The sequence below is a fragment of the Microtus pennsylvanicus genome, chromosome 2, assembly GCF_037038515.1.
Source record: "Microtus pennsylvanicus isolate mMicPen1 chromosome 2, mMicPen1.hap1, whole genome shotgun sequence".
NCBI classification, from domain to species: Eukaryota; Metazoa; Chordata; class Mammalia; order Rodentia; family Cricetidae; genus Microtus; species Microtus pennsylvanicus.
The window spans coordinates 7,224,290-7,247,947 of record NC_134580.1 but is presented as its reverse complement, the minus strand read 5'-3'; the positions used below and the strand labels follow the sequence as shown (position 1 = coordinate 7,247,947).

General features: G+C 52.3%; 1 protein-coding gene across 1 annotated transcript in view; it reads left to right on the top strand.

Annotated features, from left to right (window-relative positions):
• Positions 1–23,658, top strand: part of Cacna1i (calcium voltage-gated channel subunit alpha1 I) — a 119,899-nt gene that overhangs the window by 14,177 nt on the left and 82,064 nt on the right. Inside the window, exon 3 of the mRNA XM_075959845.1 lies at positions 23,256–23,367. Within this exon, the coding sequence (XP_075815960.1) occupies positions 23,256–23,367 (112 nt within the window). The remainder of the gene's footprint in view (positions 1–23,255; positions 23,368–23,658) is intronic.

The following is a 23,658-nucleotide window of genomic DNA, read 5'->3' as shown; positions in this document are numbered from 1 at the left end:
AGACATATGCCACACATACAAAAATAATAAACTTTAAAAAGAGAGATTTAACCAAAGGGACACAGATCAGCCACACTTCTCCTTTTTCTCTGCCCTCTGCTGATTTCACACATCCTCCTGCTACCCACCTGCACCTACTCCACCCTCCATCCTCCTCCTCCCTCCATCCTCCGGATACACACCTGGATCCCTCTCCTCCCTCCATCCTTAATCTCCTGGTACCCACATGCATCCCCTCCTCCCTCCATCCTCCTGCTATCCACATGCACCCCACTCCTCCTTCCTTCCACGTACTTTATCCTCTTACCTCCACCATCCATCTTCCATCTTCTCCACTTCTCTTTCATCCCTTCCATCTCTCACCTTCTCCATCTTCCTTTATTTCCCCTACCCCCTTTCTTCCACCATCTTCCCTTCCTCCCACTTCCTTATCTGCACCCCAGTTCTCCCTCCACCCTTCATCCTTATGCCCTCTGTTTCTCCTTCACCTTCAACTATCCTTCTTCCTCCTTTTTTCCTCCTCACCCTTCATCCCTCCTCTGGCCTTCTTTCTCCATCTTTTCCTTTTCCTCTGTTCTCCATCTTCTTTTCTTCTTAACCTAATTTCCATTCCCCAACTCCTTTTCTGTATTCCTTCCTCTACAGCAGTCTTGGTTCTTCATATCCAATCCTCTATCCTCCACCTTTTCTCCCTGATCCTCCTTCCTCTCTTTATTCTTCATTCTCAGCCCTCCTCCCTTTCCTCCATCCTCTGGCTTTCACCTCTTTTCTCTTCTTCCATCTTGCTTTTCCTTCAATGCCCCTTCTCTTTTCTCCCTTCATCCCTTCTTCCACCTTCTGTTTTTCCTTTTTCACCTTCTGCTCATCTTCCACCTCCTCCATCTCCTCCATCATCATCTCCATCTCCTCCATCCTCCTCCATCTCCTCCATCATCATCTCCATCTCCTCCATCCTCCTCCATCTCCTCCATCATCTTCTCCATCTCCTCCATCCTCCTCCATCTCCTCCATCATCATCTCCATCTCCTCCATCCTCCTCCATCTCCTCCATCTCCTCCATCATCTTCTCCATCTCCTCCATCCTCCTCCATCTCCTCCATCCTCCTCCATCTCCTCCATCATCATCTCCATCTCCTCCATCCTCCTCCATCTCCTCCATCATCTTCTCCATCTCCTCCATCCTCCTCCATCTCCTCCATCATCATCTCCATCTCCTCCATCCTCCTCCATCTCCTCCATCTCCTCCATCATCTTCTCCATCTCCTCCATCCTCCTCCATCTCCTCCATCCTCCTCCATCTCCTCCATCCTCCTCCATCTCCTCCATCATCATCTCCATCTCCTCCATCCTCCTCCATCTCCTCCATCATCATCTCCATCTCCTCCATCCTCCTCCATCTCCTCCATCTCCTCCATCATCTTCTCCATCTCCTCCATCTCCTCCATCCTCCTCCATCTCCTCCATCCTCCTCCATCTCCTCCATCATTATCTCCATCTCCTCCATCCTCCTCCATCCTCCTCCATCTCTTCCATCCTCCTCCATCCTCCTTCAACTTCTCCATCTCCTCCGTCCTCCTCCATCTCCTCCATCATCATCTCCATCTCCTCCATCCTTCTCCATCTCCTCCATCATCATCTCCATCTCCTCCATCCTCCTCCATCTCTTCCATCATCATCTCCATCTCCTCCATCCTCCTCCATCTCCTCCATCCTCCTCCATCATCTTCTCCATCTCCTCCATCATCATCTCCATCTCCTCCATCCTCCTCCATCTCCTCCATCTCCTTCATCCTCCTCCATCTCCTCCATCTCCTCCATCCTCCTCCATCTTCTCCATCTCCTCCATCCTCCTCCATCTCCTCCATCCTCCTCCATCTCCTCCATCCTCCTCCATCTCCTCCATCATCATCTCCATCTCCTCCATCCTCCTCCATCTCCTCCATCTCCTCCATCCTCCTCCATCTCCTCCATCCTCCTCCATCTCCTCCATCTCCTCCGTCCTCCTCCATCCTCCTTCATCTTCTCCATCTCCTCCATCCTCCTCCATCCTCCTCCATCTCCTCCATCTCCTCCATCCTCCTCCATCCTCCTTCATCTTCTCCATCTCCTCCATCCTCCTCCATCTCCTCCATCCTCCTCCATCATCTTCTCCATCTCCTCCATCATCATCTCCATCTCCTCCATCCTCCTCCATCTCCTCCATCTCCTCCATCCTCCTCCATCTCCTCCATCTCCTCCATCCTCCTCCATCTTCTCCATCTCCTCCATCCTCCTCCATCTCCTCCATCCTCCTCCATCTCCTCCATCCTCCTCCATCTCCTCCATCATCATCTCCATCTCCTCCATCCTCCTCCATCTCCTCCATCCTCCTCCATCCTCCTTCATCTTCTCCATCTCCTCCATCCTCCTCCATCCTCCTCCATCTCCTCCATCTCCTCCATTCTCCTTCATCTTCTCCATCTCCTCCATCCTCCTCCATCTCCTCCATCCTCCTCCATCTCCTTCATCTTCTCCATCTCCTCCATCCTCCTCCATCTCCTCCATCCTCCTCCATCTCCTCCATCCTCCTCCATCTCCTCCATCATCATCTCCATCTCCTCCATCCTCCTCCATCTCCTCCATCTCCTCCATCCTCCTCCATCCTCCTTCATCTTCTCCATCTCCTCCATCTCCTCCATCTCCTCCATCCTCCTCCATCTCCTCCATCATCATCTCCATCTCCTCCATCCTCCTCCATCTCCTCCATCATCATCTCCATCTCCTCCATCCTCCTCCATCTCCTCCATCATCATCTCCATCTCCTCCATCCTCCTCCATCTCCTCCATCTCCTCCATCATCTTCTCCATCTCCTCCATCCTCCTCCATCTCCTCCATCCTCCTCCATCTCCTCCATCCTCCTCCATCTCCTCCATCATCATCTCCATCTCCTCCATCCTCCTCCATCCTCCTCCATCTCTTCCATCCTCCTCCATCCTCCTTCATCTTCTCCATCTCCTCCGTCCTCCTCCATCTCCTCCATCATCATCTCCATCTCCTCCATCCTTCTCCATCTCCTCCATCATCATCTCCATCTCCTCCATCCTCCTCCATCTCCTCCATCATCATCTCCATCTCCTCCATCCTCCTCCATCCTCCTCCATCTCCTCCATCATCTTCTCCATCTCCTCCATCCTCCTCCATCTCCTCCATCCTCCTCCATCTCCTCCATCCTCCTCCATCTCCTCCATCATCATCTCCATCTCCTCCATCCTCCTCCATCTCTTCCATCCTCCTCCATCCTCCTTCATCTTCTCCATCTCCTCCGTCCTCCTCCATCTCCTCCATCATCATATCCATCTCCTCCATCCTTCTCCATCTCCTCCATCATCATCTCCATCTCCTCCATCCTCCTCCATCTCCTCCATCTCCTCCATCCTCCTCCATCCTCCTCCATCTCCTCCATCTCCTCCATCCTCCTCCATCCTCCTCCATCTCCTCCATCCTCCTCCATCTCCTCCATCCTCCTTCATCTCCTCCATCTCCTCCATCCTCCTCCATCATCCTTCATCTTCTCCATCTCCTCCATCCTCCTCCATCTCCTCCATCCTCCTCCATCATCTTCTCCATCTCCTCCATCATCATCTCCATCTCCTCCATCCTCCTCCATCTCCTCCATCTCCTCCATCCTCCTCCATCTCCTCCATCTCCTCCATCCTCCTCCATCTTCTCCATCTCCTCCATCCTCCTCCATCTCCTCCATCCTCCTCCATCTCCTCCATCATCATCTCCATCTCCTCCATCCTCCTTCATCTTCTCCATCTCCTCCGTCCTCCTCCATCTCCTCCATCATCATCTTCATCTCCTCCATCCTCCTCCATCTCCTCCATCATCATCTCCATCTCCTCCATCCTCCTCCATCTCCTCCATCCTCCTCCATCTCCTCCATCTCCTCCATCCTCCTCCATCCTCCTTCATCTCCTCCATCCTCCTCCATCTCCTCCATCGCCTTCATCTCCTCCATTCTCCATCATCATCTCCATCTCCTCCATCCTCCTCCATCTCCTCCACCATCATCTCCATCTCCTCCATCCTTCTCCATCCTCCTCCATCTCTTCCATCCTCCTCCATCCTCCTTCATCTCCTCCATCCTCCGTCTCCCATCTTCTCCATTTCCATCTTTCTTCCACATCCTTCATTTTCTACCTCCTCCCTCCCTCCCTCCTGTCTTTTCCCCATCTTCCTCAGGAAAGTCTTCTCAACCCTGAATGTCTGGTGCTGTCCGTGGCAACAGCTGCTGTTTCTGTACTGGGGTTGGGAACATCAGATCACAGCTGGGGTGGTGCCGAAGCAGAGTGAGTTCAAGGATTCCAGGCTCAGAATCAATTAGTCTAGAAGCTTCTGTGTTGAAGTCTAAGAGTTTACAGGTAGGATTTAAGACTGGGTGGCAGGAAAACTAGACACTTCAATAATCCAAGCTCTGAAAAATTCATGTTCTAGATGTGTGAACTTGGCAGCTGGGATGTTGTGTGCCTGGGGTCCAGGGACCTGGAACTTGGGGCTGTGATCACAGAGCTGGGGCTGAAGTCTCCTAGCAGATAGGTAGGTGGGAGCCAGGAGACTGCTGCATCAACAGGGGACTCTGTGGCCGGGACTTGGGGGACCTCAGAATAGGCTTCAAGTGCTCAGAAAGACTCTTAGGAGGCGTCGAGGGTCAGCTCTCCTAGTTGGAAATGTCTCTCCAGCACTCAGTGGGAGCAGTGTCAGGCAGTGTCTAACCTAGTCCTTCTCAGTGGGAGGAAGTTAGGGTAGTGTTTCAACTGGTGCTCCTTAGTGGGTATGTAGTACTCAACTTAGTTCTCCTTGTGGGAGGGCCCTGGGTAGGGTAACGTCTAACCTCGTCCTCACAGTGTTAGGGGAGACTTGGAAGCACTTAATCTAATGCTCCTCCATAAGGAGCCCTGCCTGAATTTTGGGCTGTTGGCATTTGAGGGTCTGGACGGTCTTGCACATTATAGGATGTTGGTCATTTCTGACTTTGGACACAGAATGCTGAGCATCCCTAGGTTACTGGGACCACCAGATATGACCCTTTGCATGTGCACTCTCTCCTCGCTAAAATTGAGCCTGAAGGGTAAAGGCCTGCAATGTCAGGCCAGGCAAGGGAGAGCTGCCCCTCATTATTACCAGTTGCAGGCAGGGCAGGGTAATGGGGGTCAGTCCCCGACAATCCATTCTGAGCTCACCTTCCTGGTTCCTGGGGCCCTGGCCCAGGGTTCTTTGGAACTTGGTGCTCCTGACTCAGCTTCTTGTGCAGCTCAGAGCCAGCAAGGCCTGAGTCACTGCCTGACTCACCGTGAGCCACCAGGCTGTGGGGACCCTCGTAGGCGGGGACCCCGCTCACCCAAGCATCAGCCTACTCCCTGCCTGGCCTAGGTCTGGGGCACTCGCTAGCAACTGGGAGGCCTCTGGGTTTGCGATGCACAGACCACACTGCCGTTTGACTCACAGGGGAGACGAGTGTGACTTGTGGAAGTCGCTGGTTACCTGAGTCACACAGACTGGGGCTGGTTCTTTTGCTCATTGCTGGGCAACCGTGGCCAGTGTCACAGCCCCTCCAAGCTTCAGTCCCATGGTGGGTGGAAGAGGGCGGTGGTGTTCTCTTCACAGGGCATACTGAAGACCAGTATCGTAGGGGAGGGGGATGCAACAGCTGAGCTTCACAAAGGAGCAATGGTTACCACCGCATTGAGAGTCATGGGGTGAAGGGGGCTCTCATGCATGCACACACGGCTCAGTAAACACTTTGCCTGCAGGAGATTCAATAAGATGCCAGGCGACAGGCCCTTAGATGGAATGTAATACCTTCAGAGGACATTGTTCCTGGGAAAAATCTGATTCCATCTCTGTTATTAACATGAATCGCTGTGAGTCTGGCTGCTCATGGTCAAGCCAGGGTCAGGGCAGATATCAATTGACCATGGCATCTGCCACCTGCCCCCTCCCCAAACTGTGTGTAATCTGGAAGCCCCCTTCCTACCCCCACTGGACTTTCACCTAGGGGTAAGTAGTTGCTTGTGCTCACGTTCATTGCCCATCTTGGAGACTCACCTTTTCCATCTCTGTAATTGGGCCATGACACAGGGTTAAAGGTGGCTCCCCTCAGGCCTCCAGCGTATGTCCACCTGCCGTGGTCTGGCTGGCGGGCTCTACCTGCAGCATTGTCTTGAATAACTATCCTAGCCATTCTTGGAGACAGGTGCCTTCATGACTCCAATTTACAGATGAGGACAGTGAGGCTCACTTTATCCAGCCAGGTTACACAGCCAGCAAGTGGCAAAACTGGCCTGAACCCTCTACTTCCGTCTCCTCCCACCCTTAGCTTTATCCAGAACTCTGCTACTACCTGAATTCAGTTCTCCACACTGCCTGGAGGCCAGAAGTTTGCTTGGCAGCTTCAGGCAGTGGGGTAAAGTCAAAGGTCCCTAGGCTCTTGGTGCATATACTCAGGAACCTCCTGACGGTGGCCAGCTGGGCTTACCTCTGTGGCCCCTCCTCAGCCAGTGCTGAGCAGTGAAAGACCCAAGCGTGGTGGGGAAGCCAAATGGCTGAGAGGATCTCTCTGCTGCTTGGGCTCAGGCAGGAGCCACCAGCTGCTCAGTGACCTTGGACCAGTCCCTTCCCTCTGGATCTCTTTGTGTCTGTTTGCAGAACGACAGGACAGGCAGCAGTTTGGAAGGGAGTCAGGCATTGACTTCTTTGCTACCACCTTTGTGGAACTCCAGCCCACTGCCTGCTGGGGGCTGATGAGGTGGCCAGTGGCTGGTTCTGGTATTTACCCTGGCTGAACTGGCTCATCTCTGGATGGAAATGGGATAGGTCTTGTGGTCACAGCCCTGGAGGTTTATGCTGGTCATGAGAGGCTCAGAGTGTCTACTCATGGAGGAAATGGGAATGATGAGCCCGTGGGCAGCCACGGAGTACCAGATGTTTCATAGGCCACGGTGGTAGTCGTTCTGTGGCTCTAGGAGTGAAGACTTTGAGACCTCCCAGGGACCCTGATGACAAGTGATAGATCCTGGAGCATGGTCCAGGGGTCTAGAGAGGGGGTTATGGGGGAATGTTGCAACCTTTGGGGCTAGTGTTGGACACAAGTGACTCGGTGAAGCCCGAGGGAATGAAGGCCCGAGCCTGGTTTGATGCCCAGTGGCCTTGGGTGAGGTCCTTCCCTTGCTGCACTTATGCTTGTGTGTTTGTGTCACAGGGCCATGGTGAAAACTGGTTGGGAGCATCGGGGTGGGATGAGAGTTCCAGGGCCAGGGCTGGGCACACTGCTAAGTGCTGAGTTTGGCTGTGTGCATCCCGACATGGCTGGAAGAGCTAATAGGGCCTGCAGCAGCTGGGTAGCTAGGCACTGGTGATGGGCTCAGGAGCCCAGGGGATGCAAGTGGGAAGTGTGTGCTGCCCCAGGGTAAGAGCAGGCAAAGTGTGTGTATATGTGTGCATGCATGCTCGTATGTGTGTGTTGTGTGGGTGTGTGTACATGCGTGTGTGTGCATGCATGCTCTTGAGTGTATGTACATGTATGATATGTGCTGGGACACTGTAAATGTAGGAAGGAAAGGGAAGTCTAGCACTGCAAAAGACCCTGCCTCCATCACTGCTGCCCCTGTCCTGGTCAACTGGTTTGGCCCTGTCTCTGGATTGGATTCTTCTCAGTTCTGCTGTATCAGACAGGACTCCAAGCTGCCAGATAAGAGAAGATCTTGGATCTCTCAGTGTGTGTGTGTGGGGGGGGGGGAAGGCTCTGGGTCACTGAACCTTTTTTTTTTTAAAGACAGGGTTTCTCTGTAGCTTTGGAGCCTGTCCTGGATAGCTCTTGTAGACCAGGCTGGCCTTGAACTCACAGAGATCCACCTGCCTCTGCCTGGGATTAAAAGCATGTGCCACCACCACCCAGCCACCTAAACCTTTTCTATTGGGGTGCAGAGGGTCTGGGATTGGGCTTTTGCTAGTCCTTATCCCTCATGCTACATGTAGCAGCTGGTCTTGTCCCCCTTTCTTTCTCCTAGAGCGGAGACAGGGGCTCAGACTGTGTTGTTTCTGGCAGTACCTTGCCTGGATATGCTGTTCCCTCCCAAACTTTCCTTTCTCCTACAGGCCTGGGGTTCCTGATCTTGTCGTCCTTCACAGATGCCTGGAGGATGCTGCTCCCTCCCTCCCTCTGACTCTCCCTTTCTCCCTCTGTCTGTCCCTCCCTCCTTCCCTCTGTCTTCCTGACTCAGCTATGGGGTCCCCTGGTCTCTGCAATGGGCTCAGCATAGTGTAATGGCCTGGACTTGAGGTGTCTGCTGTTGACTCTGATTAACTGCTGCCTTGCTCCCTGACGTCACTCTATGTTCTGCCCTAAAGTCCAGACCCCCCCCCCATGCTTTCCCATGGGGTTTGCGTTCCTTGTTGTCTGTACTATTTTCCCCACTTCTTAAATGCTATGAACCCTAGCAGCTCCACACAGTCCAGCTTCCCCAGACCCCAGAAAGCAGGGCTGGTGTCTCTGCTGTCCGGTCAAGCCTGGGGTTAATGTTGGGTCAGCATTCGGTCTCCAAATTCATGTCTCTGCTGCTCTGTGGCTTTGTCACCTCCCAAGGGTATGTGTGTGTGTGTGTGTGTGTGTGTGTGTGTGTGTGTGTGTAGGGTGTATGCTAACTCTGTGTCCTTTAGCTGGGGAATGGGGTGAGATGGAGACCCAGGAGGCTTGTATTCACCCAAGGTTACCTGTTGAATGTTAAGAGGTGGCACCTCTTTTATGTAATTATATATTATATGTTATAAGCAGGCTGCTTAGTTAGAGCCCAGCACTGTGGACCCTCTCTTCAGGCTGCCTGGCTCAGCTCCCTCCGGATAGGAGGGGCTCCCTGGAGGGAGCTGTTCCCTCCTCCTCCAGCCCTGGCCTAATGGGACAGTCCAGACGGTGGCAGGCACTGCTGGGAGAAGCAACACATGTCCGGGAAATTGTCCGTTTCCTCCATCTGGTGTGGAGAAAGTTGTTTTTCTCAGAAATATAAGTCAGAGTCAAGTACCATCCCCCAAGATGCAACTGGCGGCCAGAGCAGAGACTGCATTCCAACTGGCCACCAGGGTCCCAATAGCCACTGAGAGGAGCTTAGCCAGGCTGGGGATATCCTAGACTTTCTGGGAAGCCTCGGGATCTATGCTGGAGAGTTCTGTGTAGTAAGAGCCACGGGGGAGAGGCTGCCTGTGTTGGAGTCCTGGGGCACTAATGAGGCCTAACTGCAGGAAGGGTGTCGTATCATTTGGGTCTCGCTGTATGAATAGGAGTTTCCAGAGAGGTTGAAGGAGTATGACCTGGTAGAGGGAACGGTGGAGACTCGTGGGCCTGGGACAGTGAGGCAGGGACTGGAGAGCATGCTGTGGCCAGGCAAGGGCTGGTACGTGTAACACTGGGTGGTGGTGTGGGGACATGGCAGGTGACCAGCAGGGATGAGCTATGGACACACACTCTCACTTTCTTCCCCCTTTTATTTTTCTTTTAAATATTAACTAATTTATTATATACATATATGTATGTGTGTGTGTGCATGTACCATGACATGTGTGTGGAGGGGTTCTGAGAGAGAGAGAGACAGAGCCTGCATCTGGCCAAGAGGTTCCTATGGCGACATTGACTGCATCTGTTGTTTATCCAGCGGGAGTTGGAACTTCCTGGCTCTGAATGGAGGCACCCGAGGGTTCAGTCCTACCCCATAGCCAGACACCCAAGGTATCTACAGCACCCCTGGTCAAAAGTAAGAGGCAGCTATGTCTCAACCCTTCTGCAGCAGGGTGGTGGAAAAGCGTGGAAGAGGAATCTTGGGAACACAAGGACAAGATAATGAGGTCAGTTTGTCCCAGCGTGGGAGCCCACCAAAGCCTCAGTATGTAGAATAGAAGACCTAGGATGAAGATGCTGAGTGGACGACCCAGCCTGGAGGTGAGGATGACAGGAGATGACAAGGGAGACACCCATGAACATGACACAGACTGACTGAAGACATAAAAGTGACTGAATAAAAGTTGGCTTTTATATTCTGCCCAGGGCCTCTAAGCTGACTTTGACTTGCTGTCTCCCTCAGACCATCAGGATGTTGTTGGGAGACAAATGGCCCTGTTCGTTTCCCTCAGAGAGGAATCAATAGTCTTTTTAATCAGACAGAATGTCTTTCTGCTAATCTCCCTGTCAGTTGCTGCACCATCATGATCTGCCAGGTGGATATGTGCGGTACTGGGACAGATACTTTGGCCTCTCTGGGCTCCGTGTCCCTCTAGGGTAGAAGTCCCCTTGGGGATGAAGCTGCAGTGGGAGAGGTTCATAGACCTACCCTGGTCACTGCCAGCTTGTGGTGGTGATGGGACCTGACTCAGGTCTGTTCTCTGCAGGCTACAAACATGGTGACCTTGGGGCTGAGTCACACTTTCCCTGGGTGTCAGTTTCCTGATCCATACCATTGGGAGCTGGAGGTTGCTGTGAGGCTGATTTTGTTTACAGGGGACATAAGACAATGTGCATGGGATAGCCCATTCAGAGAACTGCCTGTCTTAAAGTCACCTGAGGGTGAGAACCCCAGATCTTGGGGAAGGTCAGGACCAGTATGAGTTGGATCTGGGAGAGCTTGAGAGTGTTTCTCATGCAGGTGGGAGGAAACTCTGTACTCAGGGATTCCTATACCGTAACCCAAGCCTCATTCACTGCCGGAACTGCGATCACCTTCAGCATTCTGTGTCTAGCCCCTTCCAGGAACCCACCTGTCCACCTGTCTTCTGTTCACACATCTACCCATTAACTCATCATCTGTCCATTTAACCACTCACACACCCATCCATCCATCCATCCATCCATCCATCCATCCATCCATCCACTCATCCATCATCCATCCATCCATCCATCCATCATCCATCCATCCATTCATCATCCAACCATCCATCCATCATCCATTCACCCATCCATCCATCCATCATCCATCCACCCATCCATCATCCACCCATCCATCCATCATCTATCCATCATCCATCCATCCATCCATCCATCCATCCATCCATCATCTATCCATCATCCATCCATCATCCATTCATTCATCCATCCATCACCCATCCATCATCCATCCATTCATCCATCCATCATCCATCCATCCATCTATCCATCCATCCATCATCCATCCACCATCCATCCATTCATCATCCAACCATCATCCATCCATCCATCCATCCATCCATCCACCATCCATCCATCCATCCATCATCCATCCATCCATCATCCATCCATCCATCCATCCATCATCCATCCATCATCCATCATCCATCCATCCATCCATCCATCCATCCATCATCCATCCACCCATCCATCCATCATCCATCCATCCATCCATCCATCCACCCATCCATCCACCCATCATCCATCCATTCATCATCCAACCATCCATCCATCATCCATTCACCCATCCATCCATCCATCCATCCATCATCCATCCACCCATCCATCATCCATCCACCCATCCATCATCCATTCATCCATCCATCATCCATCCATTCATCCATCCATCATCCATCCACCATCCATCCATTCATCATCCAACCATCATCCATCCATTCATCCATCCATCCATCATCTATCCATCATCCATCCATCATCCATCCATCATCTATCCATCATTCATCCATCCATCCATCATCCATCCATCATCCAACCATCCATTTATTCATCCATCCATCATCCATCCATCCATCATCCATCCATCATCCATCCATCATCCATCCATCCATCATCCAACCATACATCTATCATCCATCCATCATCCATCCATCATCCATCCATCCATCATCCATCCATCCATCCATCCATCCATCCATCCATCCATCATCCATCCATCCATCCATCATCCATCCATCATCCATCCATCCATCCATCATCCAACCATCCATCCATCCATCCATCCATCCATCCATCCTCCAACCATCCATCCATCCACAGGTTCATTCATCCACCTACCTATCCCTTACCTGTCTTCCATCTCTCCATCCATCCACTCACAGACCTCACATTTGTGCAACATCGATTTGCTTTCTAACCATCTTCTACCTGTCCTTCGCGAGGAGACCCCTCCCTGCCTCCTGCCCACACATGTATCAGCCCCTCCACTTATCCGCTGGTACATGTTTGGCAAATGCTAGTTGGCCACCCCGTCCCCATTTTTAATGCCTCCTGTCATCTGCTTAGTGCCAAGACAAGTCTCTGTTGGGCACTGTTTTTCTTCCCATGAAGCCTTTCCAGGGGCTTTGGTATGTAAAGTATACTCCCCTTCTGCTAATGAGACAACTTCTTGTGCTCTAGCTCATAGTCCATGGATGCGTACCTCTTCTCCAGGCCTTGACCCCCTCCCTGTACAGAACAGACGTGTGGTAAGGCTTTCGATGGAGTGCCTCTTAGCAGGACACTGAAGTGGACAGTGATGAGGCTGGATGGTGGTGGAGACAAATGGCCTTGAATGCCAAGCAAGTGTTCAGGGCTGAGAAGAGGCTGGGGGTGGTGTGGTGCAGGGCATCCAAGCTTTTGGTTTTGGGAGAGCTGCTGGGCTACATGTGGAGGATGCATTCCAGAAGGCAAGGCTGAGAGAGGGGACTATCCAGAGACTCTTAAGCTGCCTCCTTAGGGATGTGGGGTGTGAGGAGGTAGAGAGGACGGTTCTAGTGGTGAAACAGACAGATCTCCAAGGTAGTTGTGGGGTGGAATGCGGCTCCAGGGTGCTGTGGACAGGTCGCTAGGGTGGAAGGAGGCTCCTGGAGGTTATGGACAGGTCACTAGGGTGGAAGGAAGGAGGTTCCTGGAGATTGTGGACAGGTCACTAGGGTGGAAGGAGGTTCCTGGAGATTGTGGACAGGTCGCTAGGGTGGAAGGAGGCTCCTGGAGATTGTGGACAGGTCACTAGGGTGGAAGGAGGCTCCTGGAGGTTATGGACAGGTCACTAGGGTGGAAGGAGGTTCCAGGGCGCTGTGGACAGGTCGCTAGGGTGGAAGGAGGCTCCAGCCTGGGCCACTTCCAAGGCTGGTGGCAAGGTGGAAATACACAAGAATGTGTTCTGGACTGAGAAGAGTGTGACATTTCCCCCTTCATGTATGATGAATTTGGGGTTGAGAGATATCTTTGGTGCAGAATCTGGGGGGGGCTCCAGTCTTGGGACGACCTTGGACTCTGATCATCCTGCAAAAGCCATCATCAGTGGGGTCAGGGAGAGGAGAGGCAGGATCCCAGGGCTGGCACCTGAGACTCAGTGTTGGAAGAGTCCAGGAAGTGTGAGGACCAGACTGGGATTTGGGGTGACTGACTCCTCTGGCCTGAGGAGTTTCTAGGATCGGTGTCTTAAGCTGGGGCTCATGAACTCTTGTGGGGACAAGTTGAATTTCATGGCCCTGTGGGTCAAATTTAGCATTTCTTTTTAATAAAAAGGTAGAAACAAACCCACAGATCACAGTAGTGGTTCTTGCCACCCGAGGGGGGAGTCATGAATGCTTTCTGTCCCCAGGGTCACTTGGATTAGCAGGCTCGTCCTTCATGGTGTCAGATTGTCACATAACCTCAGACCCATGCCTGGGCATTGCTGCTTATTGTGTTGATAACAAAACGTGTACTTACATATAAAAAACCCATCTTTTGTCTTGGTATGGTGACACATACCTGCAATCCTAGTCCTTGGGAGGCTGAGGAGGGAGGATTTCAAGTTCGAGGCTAGAGTCTGGGCACCTTTAACCCCAGCACCGAGGAGACAGAGTCAGCTGGATCTCTATAGGCTCAAAGCCAGTCAGGTCTATGTAGTGAGTTCTAGGATGACCGGAGTTACAGAGAGAGAGTCTGTCCCAGAAACGAAAACAAAAGACAGAAAATAAAACAAAACCCTCAAAAGTCCAAGACCAGTTTAGTCTAATGAAGAAGACCCTGTCACACATTTTTTGGATATTTTTGATAACTATTTTAGTATACCAGGTTTCCTTTCTATTCCTAAGTTTTTAGAAGATTTACACTAAAAATGGTTGTGGGCTGGTGAGATGGTTTGACCTATGAAGTTGCTTGCTGCCAAACCTGGCAACCGAGTTCAATCCTTAGGACTCACACTGGTTGAAGGAGAGAATGAATTCCCATAGGTTGTCTTCTGACTGCCACACATATATATGAATAAATAAATAAAAGAATAAATCCATTATTTCTGTGTTTAAGACAGAAAAGATGAAGAACCTGTGTTCTCAAAGAAGAGGGGTTGGCCAGTTCCAGTGCTGATGGCTGGGAGCGAGGGAGAGCTTATTGTGTGTATTGTGTGTGTGTGCATCGTGCATGCGTGCTGTGTGTTTTTGTGGGAACACACACAGGTGAACATGAACAGGTGTGTGTTCTGGGGCAAACATGGTAAAGGACAGGTTTCTGGAGAAGAAGCAGCCCTCTGTCTCACCGGGTCTCTGGCATCAGGGACCAAGTGTCCTTCATTCTGATTTCTAGCACCAGGCACAGAGGGAGGCCTCCGTGGAGGAGTGTTGCAAGAATAATGAACAATCGATGTTGAGTAAGGAGTAGTAGATGTGGAAATGGAGAGGAGAGGGCACTCAGGACAGGAAGCTGGGTGGCAAACCCCTCCCCAGCCTCCACAATGCCTCCAATCTCACCTCCTAAAAGCTGCAGACATGCTGTGTGGCTGTCCTAGGAAGACTCCCGGATTTGTTGAATGGGATGCTCATATTCTGCCATGAGGAGCATAGGGTGCCCAGCTCTGGTCAATAGTGCTCATGGGTTGTCTTAGCAGATGCGTTCCCATTTGACTGCTGGAAGTCATGGGGAGTTCTGTAGGTGCAGTTTCTTTGAGGTGGGCTCCTGAGGCTGTGTCTTTTTCTGGATAGCTGTAGCCCTGGTGACTGCCCCACCCTCTCTTCTCCAGTGGCCAAGTGGTATGTCTGGCAAGTCTTCTTGGCCAGAGCCTCTTTCCTGGGGACCACCCACCCTAGGTTCTCTTCCAGGCTGGCATCTTTATCTGCTCTCTGTTGCCTCCTCCACTCTGTCTGTGCCAGGCATCATAGCTTGCTGGGCATATGGGAATCGGAGACTGGACAAATCCACTGAATTCTCATATGGTGGGGACTCTGGAGGGGGCTGGGGACAGGAAGGCAGAGAGGCAAAGAGGGAGAGAAGGGGGTAGATTTGTCTCTTGTCTTCATTTTAAGGGACTTCAGGGCTTGTGAGCAGAGCCAACAAGGCTTGGCTGTCTCTCCTCCAGGACACTTCTCGTCACTGGGGACAGGCGAGCCGAGTGGAACCTGTACCTTTGTGTGCCAGTTCACTTCCTGGAGCCGCTTTCTGCCCGACTCAACTGCTGTGCTGTTTGGCGCCGGTTGTACAGTCTCTAGACCTTCTTCTCTGTGACTGGGAGGTGAATGTAGTAGCATATGCTATGCCCTTCTCCTTGGGGTGCAGTGGGAATGGTGAGGAAGATCAGAAGAGGGATTGATGGGACCCTATTCTGACTAGGACTTTCCTTAGCCATGCCTGCAGGTAAGTCACTGATCCGGAGTACAAGGGCTGCTGAGGATAGCAGCGGAGGCCAGAGCCAGTGGGGCCCCAACATGTTGCCTGTGTGTTTCATCTCTTCATTTTTGAGTCAGGGTTTTGTATAGCCCTGTCTGGCCTCACACTCGCTATGTAGCCAATGAAGAGCTTCTTCCTTCTGGTCTTCGCCCTGTTAGGATTACAGGAATATACACCGGGGATCGAATCCAGGCTTCGTGTATGCTAAACAGTCAGACACTCTGTCGTCTGAACCACACACATCCCATCCCCACCCACCCACACCCCTGAATTTTTTTATAAGATTTGTTCATTTTTATCTTATATATATGAATCTTTGTCTGCACGTATGTCTGTGTATCACATGACTGATTGGTGCCCACACAGGCCAGAAGAGGGCATTGGATCCCCTGGGGCTGGAGTTACAGATGGCTGCAAACTTCCATGTGGAATCTGGGAACAGAACCCAGGTCCTGTAGAAGAGCAGCCAGTGTTCTGAGTCATCTCGCCAACTTGTGTTTTAATGGTTGCATTTTTATTTTTCCTCAGAGAAGTTGTTCTGTACTCTTCCCCCCTCTCTCCCCCTCCCTCCCTTCTTTTTTTCTTTCTTTTATTAAGACAAAGTTTCAAACTTGAGATCCTCCTCCCTTAGCTTCCTGAGTGCTAGGATTGCAGGTGTGTGACCCCCCCCCTTGCTTCTGGTTTTGCTTTTTCAATGATGTAAAACACAAGGGCAGGTGAGCTCACATGTCATTGGGTCCATACAGTTCCCTAAAATTTGTCTTCTGTGACCACCACTCAGTTTGAGACCATCTCAGTCCTTGGAAGCAACTTGGTCCTCTTCTTCCGTGGCAATTTCCCCACCCTGTCGCTATTTGGAGCGCTTTTGCCTGATTTTAGACTTCCTAGACCTGGATGCAGATGATCTTGTGTGTTTGTCTTCTTCACCCAACAAAGATTCTTCTCTCCTGCCGTGAATATTGGTTGCTCGTTCTTTTTCCTGGTTGTGTCGTGTACACCATGGAACTATCTGACGAAGTTTCTCAGTCTTGGTGTTGTTGACAATTTGAACCAACGGTTTCTTTGCGACCGGACTGTCCTGTGCAATTTAGGTGTTTGGCAGCATCCTTGGTCTCCTCCTACTGGATGTCAGTGCTCGCCTCCACCAGCCCCAGCCTGAGTCTGTGTTCACATTGAGTAGACCCTGTAAAACAGCTCTGCAGAATGACCATTGTCCAACAGATGAGTTGAGTCGATGGATGAATGAATGGGTGAGTGGATAGCCTTAATCCTCGGGCATTCAAACATGGTAGCCACTGTCCTGTGGCAGACGCAGTAGGACCACGTATCAGGAATGGTTTGGCAATGGGGCCAAGGAATGAACTCTGGGGACCTCCAAGGAATGAACTGAACTAACTTTGCCTCAGTACTGATGGACTGAGCACACATATAAGCTACACAGCAAACACTCCATAGATGCTTGGAACCTGACCTCAGGGAAACAGAACTGGCTCAAGACCTGGGCTGGGCAGAACAGCCCTCTGAGGTCCCCCAGCTTGAGCTCTCCATTGTCCTGGAGGTAGATCGAGGAACCCTGGCAGGGAGACTGCTGTCATGGAGGACTTGGCCCCAACCCTCGTCCTCCACTTGACATATTAGACAACTGCATCGAACCCTGGGAAACAGATCAGATTTCAATTCGACAAAAATAAAAACAAACTGGGCCATTCCCGCCTAGCCCAAGGCCCCCTCCAGCGCCCTCACCCCCAAGTATAGAAGGCTCACATCAGCTATGAGGGAAGAGGATGGTGGTCGTCATGGTAACCATGCAGGTCTCTGGCTGCTCTCTGAGACGAGGCTGCCCTGCAGGGCCTGCTTAGGAGAGTGGCACTGTCCCTCTACCTCTACCTGCTCACTCTTCTGCCTGGGTCTGGCAGCCACGTGTGCACGTGTCTGAGGTCCTTGCATGGTGGAGTTCCTGGTGGCCCTGAGCCCACCCACCCTGGCCCACATTCTGGTCTTCCCAGGACTCAGTGCTGGGCTGTGGAGTTCTGTATTGATTCAGCTTGGTCTTTTAAGGCTGGGGTGGCAAACACAGCCTTGACTTTCTCTCTTGAAGTTGCCAGTCAGGAAGAGCAAAGCAGAGTCCCCTGAACACCAGCATCAGAGGAACCTACGTCTAAGGTGCTGAGCCCAGTGTGGCCAGGGTGTGGTTGAGAACATGGTACCTGGAGTCAGCAAGAAGCAGTACAGATTCTATCGTGTCACATGCTATAATGCTGGCTGCCTCAGTTTCCTTTTCTGTCACTTGGCAGCAGCAGTAGCGTCTGCCAGGGTGACAGAGCGGAGGCTGCACCTCAAGCTTGGGCTTTTGCGGGTTCCCCAATTCTTTTATTGCCATTGTTTTTGAGGCAGGGTCACTGTAGTCCAGGGGGTCCTCTAACTAGTGATCCCCCTTCGGTAGTGGCATGTGTGTTCTACCATACCCAGCCAGGCGGACTCTCTTTGGAAGGCTGTGAGGCAGCTGTCATCCAAAGGGCTTATAAAGACACCTTCAGCTTCCACCCAAGGCCATGGTAAGCAATGAGCAGAGAACACCCAGGTGGGATCTCTGTCCCCTCCGTTATCTAGGAGACTCCTGGCTCTGCTGTCCTATCCACCCTGCTGGGCTGGCTCTGCACACTGGGAGAGACCTCCTGGCTCCTTGCTGCGCATGCTGACATTCCAGGTTTGTTTAAGATAGGGTCTGTGTAGCCCAGGCTGGCCTCAAACTCAGACTCATCCTGCTTCTCCCTCCCGAGTGCAGGATTGCAGGCCTACGCCCGCACTCCTGGCTCGATGTTTGGCTGGAAAGCTCATTAGCAAATACTCCCAGTCACCCGGGGGTGTTTGTAATCAGCAGGCATTCACTAGGCACCTGGTATACAGCAGGTGCTTTCTATGTTCTTGTTTTCTCTGTGAGGCCTTGAGGGCTTCGGGAGGCAGTGAGACTTGGGAGGGATGGTAAGGGTCCAGGCTTCTATTGGGTTCCTATGAGTCTGGCTGGTGGTGGGGCTGAGGTGTTAGAAGGTCCCTGCCACCAACGAGGGTGTTTGATTGTCGTCTCTTGAGCCTGCTGAAAAGGCAGCTTTGCCACCAAGGACACTGCATTGATCTGATGGGCATTGATTTATTTCGTAGGTTCCTCAGGGGTGGTCACCGGCTTTGGGACTGTTTAGGATGACAGGTAGTGCTTGGACAGGTGGGGAAGCTCGGGATTGGTGGGTTTGTAAGACCCCTGTGACTCAGGGATCCCCAGGGGTCAAGGTGCTATGAGTACTGTTTCTCTCTGGCTCTCTCCGTGCTCCTATTAGCTCTTCTTGCAGTGGGGTCTTGGATCCCTTGCTGTCTCAGGACTGAAGGGGCTGCTCTGCTGTCACCCCTGAGAGTCCCCAGACAGAGAAGGTAGGGTGGTTGTGTCCCCATTGCTCATCCTTAGATGCCAGTCCAGGGCTTTGTTTCTGACTGTGAGCTATCGACTTCTCCATTCTCTTGTGAGGACAGCATTCAAACCCCACCTGTTTTATAACCCAGAATTCCCAGCCTACCCTCTTGGGGTCTGCATCTCTCCTTCCATTTCCCCAGAACTCAGCGAGGCTTGCTTGAGCTCTAAGCTCCTTGGCGCATATGACCAATGGTGGGAAAGTAGTTATTGGGCCAGGCCACCAAGCTGCCAGTCCTGGAGGCGCTGACTCCCCTGACAGCTCCTCCCTTGCTGCATCCTTGGCCTGGTTCGGCTTCCAATAGGCTCTGGGCCTTTCATCCGTGAGCCAGCGGGAATGTGTCAGGAGTAGTGGGTGTCCACGCTGCGCTGACCTGTCTTCTGAGCCTTGGAGCGCTTGGATGAGTCCCAGGTCCTGCCATCTGGGATTTCCCCTTGTGCCCGAGGCCAGCAGAAGCAGAGGGACCCAGGGGCCTGGACCTACTCTTCTGCCTGCAGGGCCTCTGGGCCCTGCTCAGGGTAGCGGAGCTACAAAAGAAGTGGTTGGTACTTGGAGTTGCTCAGCCTGACATGCAGTGTGACTTTGGGGAAATCACATTGGCCCTCCAGACCCACTTCCTGGGCTTTCCTGGATGGACCGTAAATGACGGTTAAGGTCATTTCCTTAGGGAGCCTGGTATGAAGCAGTCACAGTGACTGCCAAGTTCATCACTGTGGTATGTGCTAGACTGGGTGGGTGGAAGGCTGGGCACCAGCTGGGGAGGGCAAAAGGTGGACGCTTTTGGAATGGGTGGCAGTTGAGTGAGGTTGTGAAGGGTGGGCAGGGGTTTGCCTCAGAGAGAGGGTAAAGCCATGCAGTGGGTAGGCTCGTAGGTAGCAAGAAGCTTAGTGTGCCCCGGGACCAGCAGGAGATTCAGCCATTGAACTCATTGAGATCAGAATCTGGAGGCCTTGGGTGTCAGGCTAAGGGGGTGACGGGGAGTCAGGGAAGACTTTAGAGCAAGAGAGAGACAGACATGTGTAGATTACTCTGGAGGAGACACAGCAGTTCAGGAGCAGGAAAAGACAGGGGTAGTTGTCCATGGGCACGGCCTCTGCAGCTGGCTACTTGAAGGAAATCTGCTCTCCCCTCCCTACCAAGACAGGGCCTCAAATATGCTAAACTGGCTTCAGACACATAATGTAGCTGAGGAAGACCTTCAACTCTTAACTCTTCTGCCACTGCCTCCTGAGTGCTACTGGGTCCACAGGAATTGGCTACCATGCTACCATGCTTGGCTTTATGTGGTTCTTGGGATGAAACCCAGGCCTGTGTATGCACGAGTGAAACACTGCCAACTGAGCCATATCTCCAGCTCCACCCCACCTTTGCTTGTTTTTGGTTTGAGTTTTGGAGACAAGGTACTTCTATGTAGCTCTAGCCAGCCTTGAACCTCCTACTTCAGCCTCCCTAGTGCTGGCATTACGGATGTGACCACTACACCTGGCTGAATCTGTTTCCCTTTGTATCTTATTTAATTTCTTCTTTTCTATGTGGGCTTATCAAGGAGTCTGAGGATTCAGTGCCCGGCATCACATGGGACCCTCCAGAGAGGCAGGGACCAGAGCTGCAGCCCCAGGAGAGGCTGGGACTGGGTCAGGGATGTGCCCCGCACCCAGGGAGGCAGGGACAGCATTTCAGAGGCAGGATACATGACGGGGAGGAGACATAGACCAAGGAGCCCGACAGGTTTGGTGTAAACAGATCCCTGCCATGTGACCCAGCAGAGGCCTTGAGTTTCCCTGTCTGTAAATGGGCCTGCCAGATGCACTTGGGTTTGGGTCTCCAGGACAGGCAGAGGCAGCAGAAACTGGGATGTGAGGGGTGGGTGTGGGACAGGGAATCACGGGGAAATGGGGATGCTCGCTGGTAATTAGAACGTTTGAACTTCAAAAAAGTTAATTAACGATGAAGCTGCTGCTGGAGCCATGCTTGGGCTCAAAGGGGGCCTGGCAGCAACTGAAATTAATTGCAGGCTATGGCGGGAGAGTGGCAGCCAGGCCAGGGACAGGAAGGAGCAGGGCAGGGATGGAGGCCTTGGAAGTAGCTTTCAAGGTGAGCAGGGTCTGGGAAGCAGAGGGGTCTGTTGCCATGGAAACTAGGCCAGCTCTCTTAGCAGGCAGAAGGGGCCCAGTTCACTGTGGTCGGGATCTGGCTGTGGTGGGCTGGTGTGGCTTCATGGTGCTGGAGCTGGGATTGGGTTGGTTTGGTCAGGGCCCCGAGAGAAGATCATTTATTCATTCGGCAAGCCTTGGCTGAGCATCTACGTGCTATTACAGTTTGAACTGAGAGTGTGTATCCCAGCGATCCGAGCTCTGCCCTAGAAGTGGGCAGAGACAATGAGCATTATCTCTGAGGTCTAGAAATGCTTGAGAGAGATGTCAAGCTGGAGAGGTGTCAGGGAGGGGCTTCTGGGGTTGAAGAGGTGGGTAGAACTCAGGAGTCTTGGGAAGTGTCTCCCCAGTGGAAGGGACAGTTCTTGCAGAGGTCCTGAGGTGGCATTTGCCTGAGACCAGACAGAATAAGCAGGAGGCCCCAGGTTGGAGGAAGGCATTCAGGGGAAGGAGAGGAAGGTAGGGTCTTGCTGGCTGGCTTTGGGAAGGGCTTCTGTACTTATGCCAGGAGTAGCTGGGAGTCATAGCAGGACTCTGAGCAGAGGAGGAAACGTCTCCCTGATTTTTTGTTTGTTTATTTGTTTTTTCAAGACAGGGTTTCTCTGTGTAATCCTGGTCATCCTAGATCTCTCTCTGCAGACAAGTCTGGCCTTGAACTCAGAAGTTTGCCTCCCTCTCTCTCCCAAGTGCCGGGATTAAAGGTGTTTTTAATGGCTCACTGATGCCATTAAAGAGGAGGGGTTGGGACAGCCTCTGTGGACCTGTGAGGTACCACTAAACTCAAGTAAGGAACCTCTGGGAGCTTAGAATGGGAATGGGCTTGCTTGAGACTCCAGAGCCATGCTGGGACTAGAGTTTACATTCAGGCCCTGGTCTCTCTGACAACACATCACCACTCTGTACCCAGATGCTAAGTGACGGGGTCGGGGATAGACGTGTGTAGACAGCTGGAGCCAGGGGCTGTCAGACTCCCTCCTAGTAAACGAGAAACCCCTCTGGGTCAGTCGTCACCTTCAAGGGAAGTCAGTGCCTTCAGTCTGGAGGTTCACCCCTGAGTCTGACTTTAGTCGTTTATACCATGTGTGGTTTAACTTCATTTTACCATGCTGCACTTTCTGGGGGTACAGATCTCCTTAGGCCCCATGGCTTGGACAAGAGAGGAGAGGCCATTTTGGGAGAAACGAGCAGACTTCAGCTCTCTCAGCTAGATCATGACAACTAGGGGCTGTGAGTAACACAGCCCTAAGAACTCTGAGTTTTGAGTGCCTGATTAGATAGAGTGAGATAGGCAAATGTGGGTGGAGTCAGCCACGGCCTAAGAGGGGTTGTAAGCAGGGGGAAGGGGCACTTAGGAAGTTCTCCTCTGCCGGGGCTGTAGCATGCCTTATCCTGCTGGTGGCGGGTGGCCGAGTGAAGAGCTAATCTTAGTCTGGCTCCGGGCAGCAGTTTTCTGCTGGGCAGGGCCTGGGGAGACTGACCTACAAGTGTCAGCCAGAGGATGGGGAGACCGACCCTTTGGGTAGGGAATGACCAACGAGCATCATCCAGAGGATGGGGAGACCGACCCTTTGGGTCGGGATGACCTACAAGCATCAGCCAGAGGCAGACTACGGAGATAGGCGGGTCAGGAGAATGTGTCCAGGAGGCCTCAGATATGTAGTAGAGCCCTTGAAACTGGAAGTAGGAGGCCTCTGCAGAGGGAGGGTGGGTGAGGGGAGAAGGTGGTCAAAGAAGGGTTTAGGCATCAGAGCTATTGGGGCTGGGGACCTTTCTGGGAGCCAGTCCTTCCTGCATGGGACCAGGGAGTTCTACACTGGAAGCTTTGGTGGTTTGGTTTGGTTCCTTGCAGGGCATGGCCTTGGTCTCTCTGCTGTGGTTGGGAAGGGCCAGCTGCACACTGCACACTGTCATGAACCTGGGCTACTGTGGGGTCCACACAGGCGGGAAGGAAGGAAGAAATGGGCCATGTGTCTGTTCCTGGGATGTCACATTCAGGAGCGTAGCACCTTAAGCCGCACTGCAACCAGTTTGTCCTTGACTCTGTGTACATGGTTCGAGTGTGTGAGCATGCTGGTCATCCTGCTGAACTGTGTGACCCTGGGCATGTACCAGCCATGCGACGACATGGAGTGCTTGTCAGACCGCTGCAAGATCCTGCAGGTGAGCCTCCGAGTTGTTTCCTTCCCCCGTCCCAGCTGGGGTGTCCTCTCAACCTCAGGGCTCCACTCTGGCACCTCCTACTTCTCCTACCTCAGTGCCCCTCCAGCCCCCTTTGGTTCCTCTCCCCATCCCATTCACACCAGTGAAGTGCACTGGCTGATGCTTCTTTGCTTATAGCCTGCCTGGTTCCCTAGTCGTCCCCCTCCCCATGTCTTTAAGAGTGTCCTCTTGCATTTCTCTTGTTCTTGCTTCTCAGATCCTGGGTGGGCCCTGATGTGGCATCTGCGTGGG